The sequence below is a fragment of the Alternaria incomplexa genome (genome assembly GCF_024043165.1).
Source record: "Alternaria incomplexa strain BMP 0042 chromosome Unknown scaffold_15, whole genome shotgun sequence".
NCBI lineage: Eukaryota > Fungi > Ascomycota > Dothideomycetes > Pleosporales > Pleosporaceae > Alternaria > Alternaria incomplexa.
The window spans coordinates 153,422-159,899 of NW_026249864.1; the positions used below are offsets into that span (position 1 = coordinate 153,422).

Consider the following 6,478-nt stretch of genomic DNA (forward strand, 5'->3'; position numbering starts at 1 on the left):
GTTACGCTGGTATCTAGATCAAGTAGACATCTTACCACTCCTCGGCCCCTTCTTCCAAGCTTCCATAACCGCTGCCCAATATTTGTTCTCGTCCTCCCTGATATGACCACAGTGCGGACTTTTCTCAAACTGCACCTTTGTCACATCCCATCCCTTTGCCTTGGCAAGATCAGCGTGCTCATCTGCCTCCTCAAACCGAACCATCGTATCCGAATGACTATACAAATACAGACGCGGTACATTGGTATCAAACACCGATTCATCGTTCAGTTCTCGGCAGAGAACTACCATCATATTCTCCCTTCCCGTAGTCTTGTCTGCAATAAATGTGAGGACAAGGAGAAGATGAACCAGCGCCCCACCAAACCGACCCCAAAACGTGTTTCTGGGAAGGGACGCGGAAATGGCTGCATGGCTCTGCATCCACGGGCCTTTGGTCGGACTGGAATCGAGAATCTGTGCTTGCATTGGTAGCACTGTACCATACTTCTTTTTCCATGCTTTTGCAAATTCATTGACTTGATTCCCGCCGCCGTTTGAGAAACTATGGACAAGGATGCGTCCTCCTGAAGCGGTATGTTCGGCTACAAGATCTGTTGTTGGCTCGAGCAAAGTGGCGTAGGACGAGGTACGGCGGAACATGTCTGGGGTGAAGCATCGTACCAGCAGGATGCGGGATGTTGGGAAAAGCTTCTGGTAGGCAAGTGTGTATTTGGCGATGTGCTTTGCGGCCGCAGCGTTCCAAGTGAAGAGTAGGATGAGCGGAGTTTGCTCTGCGAGTTGGGATAGGTATGATGATGATGTCCAGAGATATGTGTTGTGACCTATCTTTTGAAAATCGGATAGCGGTGTTACTATGTCTGCATTGGGTGGAGAGGCTGATAGCTCCATTGCTGCGTGTGAACAAGGAAGCTGGTATGATGAGGTATATAGACACCTAGGCAGAGATGTATACTACATTGCGTCTTGTTAGCTAATTGTCAACGACGCGACGACCTTCTCTAGAGCAGGTCTTCGAAACACAGCCTCGAAAGAACACGCTTCCTCGTAATTCACGTACGATTTGCTAGTAATGATACGGCCATAGAGCGAGCAGGTTGCTTCATCAGCTGAGCCAGAGAACACAGAGACGTCAATTGGTAATGATATAAAAGTCCTTCTCAGGAATGCACGTTTAATAGCACGAGTTGAATTCACGACCTTGGCGTAGAAGAGCAACCGAGCCGAGGTACCACCATTATTGGCTATTTACGTCCACTCTCGCAACACGCACCGAGTTCAATCTACGCGACTTACACTTTTGAGTTCTGAGACTATGGGGCCTTGCATTGTGCAGTCTGACATGCTGGTGCCTAAACTGCAGTCTGGTTCTGACCCAACGCCCATGCAGCTGTGGGGCTCACCGTTGCACCCGCCTGCGCCACCCCGATAGCGATGCTTACGCCGCCCTCGCCCACCGCTGCACTCTATCCTGCAGCAAATCTGATGCCTGATTACTTGGAAGTAGAGGTGGCTGTTGAGCGTGTAGTCTGATGTGAAGTGAGAAGATGATTGGAAATAGTATATGGGAGAGCTCAGCTTGACATGTATTTATCTAGTGGGTCGCTTCTCGTCCCCTGCCACAAGCGCCGCCTCCTGCGATGCCATATGCGACTTGTGCGCATGCTTGTTGATTGTCGTCTGTATCCCATTGCCATGGCCATGGCCGGCGGAACGTCAGGTACTTGTGGAGCGGCGGGCGTATTATTTGCTCCTTTCCTGCCCAATTTGAGCGACAGTAGTATGAAAACAGCTGCGATCAAGATGGCTAGCAGTAGCATAATCTTCCTCTTGATGCTGCGCTTCTGGTATCCAGAGGCGACGTTGAGCTCCTTGTCGGCTTCTTTGACGTCTCGCGACATGTTCTCTACATTGTAATCTATGCGATCGAGCATGCTGCCCTGATCGATGACCATGGTCTGCAGCTCTTGGAAGATGTTTGCTAGCTCGATGATGCCTTGGGCGATGTCTTCGATTTCGCGCTCGCGCTGAGCAATGATTGCTTGATTGGGGTCGTGGCGCATGCGCTGTTGCTTTGTCTGGAGGAGAGTGGACTGGGAGAAGGAGCGATCGGCGTCCGACTCTTGCAAGGCAGGGTCGTTGTAGGGGTTTTGGACGGGTGTTGCAACGCGGAAGGGCGAGGTGAAGCCGCCAAGGTCGCGTAGTTCTCGACAGACTGTTAGCATAGCCAGGGCTGTGAGGCGGGGGTTGTCTCACTCTTGAGGTAGGCAGCCTGCTTCTTGCGGAACATGGCACTGACATGGCCAACGCGGGTTGCCAGTGCGATTTTGAGGTTCTGGGCCATGACGTCTTCGCCCTGGGCGATGCTGCCCTGCTGTTTTGCGTCGCGGACCATGGCGTCTATGCGCTTGATGGCTTGCTGGCACTTTTGGAAGAGGCGCGTGATGGCCTGGGTGAGATGCTCAATGTCGCGCTCCTCGCGCCTCTTGACGTCTTCGTCATCGAAGCCAGGCAGCACGTGCTTCTGGTGCAGCTGGTCGAGCTTGCGTGTCTGCGTGGCGATGTCGGCGAGGTGCTGGGTGATTTCGTCCTGCACGTCGAGCCAGCGCGGAGGCAGCAGGTCCATCTCAATCACGGCGTCGCCGTCGTCGTGGTAGGCGCCGCTGGACATGAGGCCCTGGCGCTCCTCGGACACGCGCGTGCTGTCGCCCAGGCCATTGGAGCGCGGGCGGGCATGGCGCGTCTTCTGCTGGGGGTGGTGGGCGTAGGACTGGCGGTAGGATATGAAGAGGTTGGTTCGGTCCCGCCACATGCTGGGCTGGCGAGGGTCAACCTGAGAGGACGGCCAGACTGTGAGTGACGGCCGCTTCGCAGGCGTGTCGGCGGCTGAGGTGCGGTGCGCCGGCGAGGGAGCCGCCTTCCCGCTCTGGGCGACGCTAGGCCAGCTCCCCAACAGACGGCCGTCTGACAGCCTGCTCCACTCCAGCCCATCTTGCCCAGCCGCAAACACTACGGGACCCTCCTTCACACCACACCTGCGCCTCTGCTCTATCCACCACCCCAACCCATCGTCGCCCAGCAGCCCAGCACCCTTCACCCTCGCACCCACCACCCACCACCCAGAGACAACATGGTGTGTAGCCCCGCCCCGCCCGCGCGCCCTCGCACATACCCCGCCCTGCAAAACACGACGACCGCACGCCCGCCCCCAGCCCGGCGCATTGCTAACACTGCCATCTAGGCCGATTCTCTCACCGAGGAGCAGGTCTCCGAGTTCAAGGAGGCCTTCTCTCTGTTTGTAAGTGGCCGCCCAGCCCTGCCTGCCCACCAACACCAGCTAACCACCTTGTGATGCAGGACAAGGACGGCGATGGTCAGTACTCTCCGTCGCCTGCACCACCCACACCTTGCCCCCCTGGGAGCGCCCTCGTTCCTGCCCACGCAACCGCACTCCGCACTAGACACCCGAGTTTGACCCCGCTGACGATGATGCCTCACAGGCCAAATCACTACCAAAGAGCTGGGCACCGTCATGCGCTCGCTCGGCCAAAATCCCAGCGAGTCTGAGCTCCAGGACATGATCAACGAGGTGGATGCCGACAACAACGGCACCATTGACTTCCCAGGCACCTCTCCCTCCCACTTCTGCCACACGCCCGCTCTAACCTCGTGCAGAATTTCTGACCATGATGGCCCGCAAGATGAAGGACACCGACTCCGAGGAGGAGATCCGGGAAGCCTTCAAGGTCTTCGACCGCGACAACAACGGCTTCATCTCCGCCGCCGAGCTGCGCCACGTCATGACTTCTATCGGCGAGAAATTGACCGATGACGAGGTTGACGAGATGATCCGGGAGGCCGACCAGGACGGCGACGGCCGAATTGACTGTACGTCCTGTTTGCTGCCATCACACGTGCCGCTCTAATACAATCCAGACAACGAGTTCGTCCAGCTCATGATGCAGAAGTAAGCCTCTGAAGTTGCGAGGTGGAATGACTACATGTATTGCGACGGTAGCACGGCTGAGAGTTGATGTCGACGAGTGACGGCACAGTTTGACCTACTTGGCGTGTCGTGTCTTTGTACCCCGGATTCGGTTGCTTGTAACCCGAGTCGCCCGGCTTGTTTGTCAGCGTCTGCAGGGAATTGTCTCCTATACCTATCCTCAATTCACATTCTCACGTATTTACCCCAACTTTCACTTTGGTGCAGAGCCTCTCCTGAATGGTCTTGAGCCACACTCAAGCCTTCAGGTTTTTGCAAGACACGCAGGGCCATGAGGCGGTGCATACCCGGACAAGCTTTGACCGCTTAGCCTGCGGGTCCTTTGCTGATCAGTCTCCATGGACACGAATGCGCGTCTTCAAGGGTAAACCTTCTTCCTCTGCCCAACTGCGCTGCGGATTGCGATCTTCGGCTGCTTCATTGCGATTGCCCTACGCCCCTCCCCCATGATGATCAACGCATCTGCGTCCACCACAGTGAGACAATATGGCAACCTCGCACAAGACACATAGATTTCCAAAAGGTGTCTGGTCGTGCAATTGCTTTCTGTTTGTTATGACCGACTCGCATACTCTTCTATTCGTAGTCTTGTACCCGTATTGCATTGCGAGCAGGAATATACGCAGTCCTCCTCGAGCCGAACGGGTCAAGAGGCCGTACTGCCGCCCCGTCTGTATGTCATCACTAGAAAGTATAGGCGAGATCGACACGAAAAGGGAATAAGGATCTTCGGTACAGCAAGTCATGGAGAGACGTTTACGGCAAATGCCATCTCCCGTTCGATTATCCACCCACTGACGGAAATCCCTAGCATGGCGACTGCCATCTCATGTCCGAGTCGTCGTCATCGTAAACCACGACGGTTGCGGCCCCATCTGGCTTGGCAAGTAGAGGCGGAGGGAGCCGCGACGTTGCGCAACGGCTTTCTAGGATCTCGAATAAGACATTTGCCCGGTACCGCCTAAGACATTGAAGTTGCTAGGGTCTACTGACCCTCTCGACCGTTCTTGGGCGCGAGGTTGGCGTGTCGATGTGACTACGGAGGTGAAGAGTTTGCGTAGGTTGCTGAGTCATAACAGGCTGGGGCCAAGTGCGAACCCCTGAGTGTCTGGGAAGAAGTAGTGATACAAGTGTACCTTGGAATTACCTTGGTACCCTTCTTGTATGGGTTGCAACTTTGTGTAGGAAGCGTGGAAACGTCCGAATCTTGATGAGTACGAGTTGAAGAAGTGATTCAAGACATTGCGAAATGATAGATGTACTAGAGAAGCAATATTGAGCAAGTAAAACCTACAGTTCTCTTGGGAAGACTCAAATAGTACACATGTTCACGTAATCGGATTTGGAAAAGCTGATCATGTACACTGTTTGACAATGGCCTAGAAGTATCGATGCACATCCCGTATGATTATTACGCCTTTATCAATGCCTACGGTTCGTTGGTACTTCCTCTATACAACATGGGAAGTAACTGTCGCGAACCGTACGTACCAAGCTGTCGATACTCTAGCTACATGTCATGTGACAGGAAGTTGATGGATTGAGTCGTAGTGAACATGATGTTTGTCCGAGACGTGCGACCTTTAATATTTAAATGCAGTCAGAAATGCGGTATAAACTCTTGGCTTGATTCACGAGTGTAGGAACAGTAGATCTCGCTGTTGCCGGGAGTGTCCCCAGGCATCGTGATACCATAGGTTAGCGATGTAGGGGCCACCGTCCGTTCTGATCGAGCCGCCTGTTCCCTCCATCTTCTCTTCCGTTCGAGAGGGTTTACTCAGGAATAACGTCATGCATGGGGTAATAACTCACCAGCTTATATAATCTTCAGCCTAGTTCTAGACCCAGCATCGCGCTCGCCAATCTACCGCTCGTTTTATGTGTACATGAGTATTGTGTAGACCCTGCATGCGACCGGGAAATCGTCTGCGTTTGTTCGAAGTGATACCAGTAGCAGCCCATGGGGTGCTCCGAGTTCACTCGATGCGACGATTCAGATCGACAGGCTAGCATCCGAGTGGTTCGGCTTTCTACTGCGCTGAAGACCTAGGCCGTTTCACTCGCTGGTCCGATCGGAAGGAAAATCTAATATATCGCGACGATGATGCTATTTCCAGTACGCACCGAACTGGTGCTTTAGAGTATGCTCCATGGGTCGGCTATCTATATAGCGCAAACGCATCCGACCGTCGATCTTGGGTATGCACGCGTCTACTACTGCGACCATGTCGATTTGTACGGAAGTTAAACTGTGAAAGACTCATAGAAGCCATATTCAAACGCCTGCATTTTATGCTCAATGCGACACCCATAACGATTGGCTCCGACGATCGCCCAGTTCACAGTTTATCTGGATGCACTGGCCGTGAGTGTGCATATATCTGCAGCTTCCGATCCTTGCTTGACCGCATCAATGCGCACCGATATTTTGTAGATGGGTAGGGGTTGAACACGGTAGAGAAGTACCGGGGC

General features: G+C 54.0%; 3 protein-coding genes across 3 annotated transcripts; 1 reads left to right on the top strand and 2 right to left on the bottom strand.

Moving 5' to 3' along the window:
- Positions 1–18: 18 nt before the first annotated feature.
- J4E90_009115 (uncharacterized protein) lies at positions 19–891 on the bottom strand (the record flags this gene model as incomplete). Its single annotated transcript, XM_051438636.1, has 1 exon — positions 19–891. One exon carries the CDS (start codon positions 889–891, stop codon positions 19–21), a length of 873 nt encoding a protein of 290 aa, XP_051287299.1.
- Positions 892–1,574: 683 nt separating this feature from the next.
- J4E90_009116 (uncharacterized protein) lies at positions 1,575–2,812 on the bottom strand (the record flags this gene model as incomplete). The annotated part of the gene is made up of 2 exons (XM_051438637.1): positions 1,575–2,206; positions 2,257–2,812. The coding sequence occupies 2 exons, from the start codon at positions 2,810–2,812 to the stop codon at positions 1,575–1,577; spliced, it is 1,188 nt and encodes a 395-aa protein (XP_051287300.1).
- A 318-nt stretch (positions 2,813–3,130) lies between these two features.
- On the top strand, positions 3,131–3,971 carry J4E90_009117 (calmodulin; the record flags this gene model as incomplete). Its single annotated transcript, XM_051438638.1, has 6 exons — positions 3,131–3,133; positions 3,242–3,298; positions 3,358–3,373; positions 3,501–3,626; positions 3,676–3,888; positions 3,937–3,971. The coding sequence occupies 6 exons, from the start codon at positions 3,131–3,133 to the stop codon at positions 3,969–3,971; spliced, it is 450 nt and encodes a 149-aa protein (XP_051287301.1).
- Between the last annotated feature and the right edge of the window lie 2,507 nt (positions 3,972–6,478).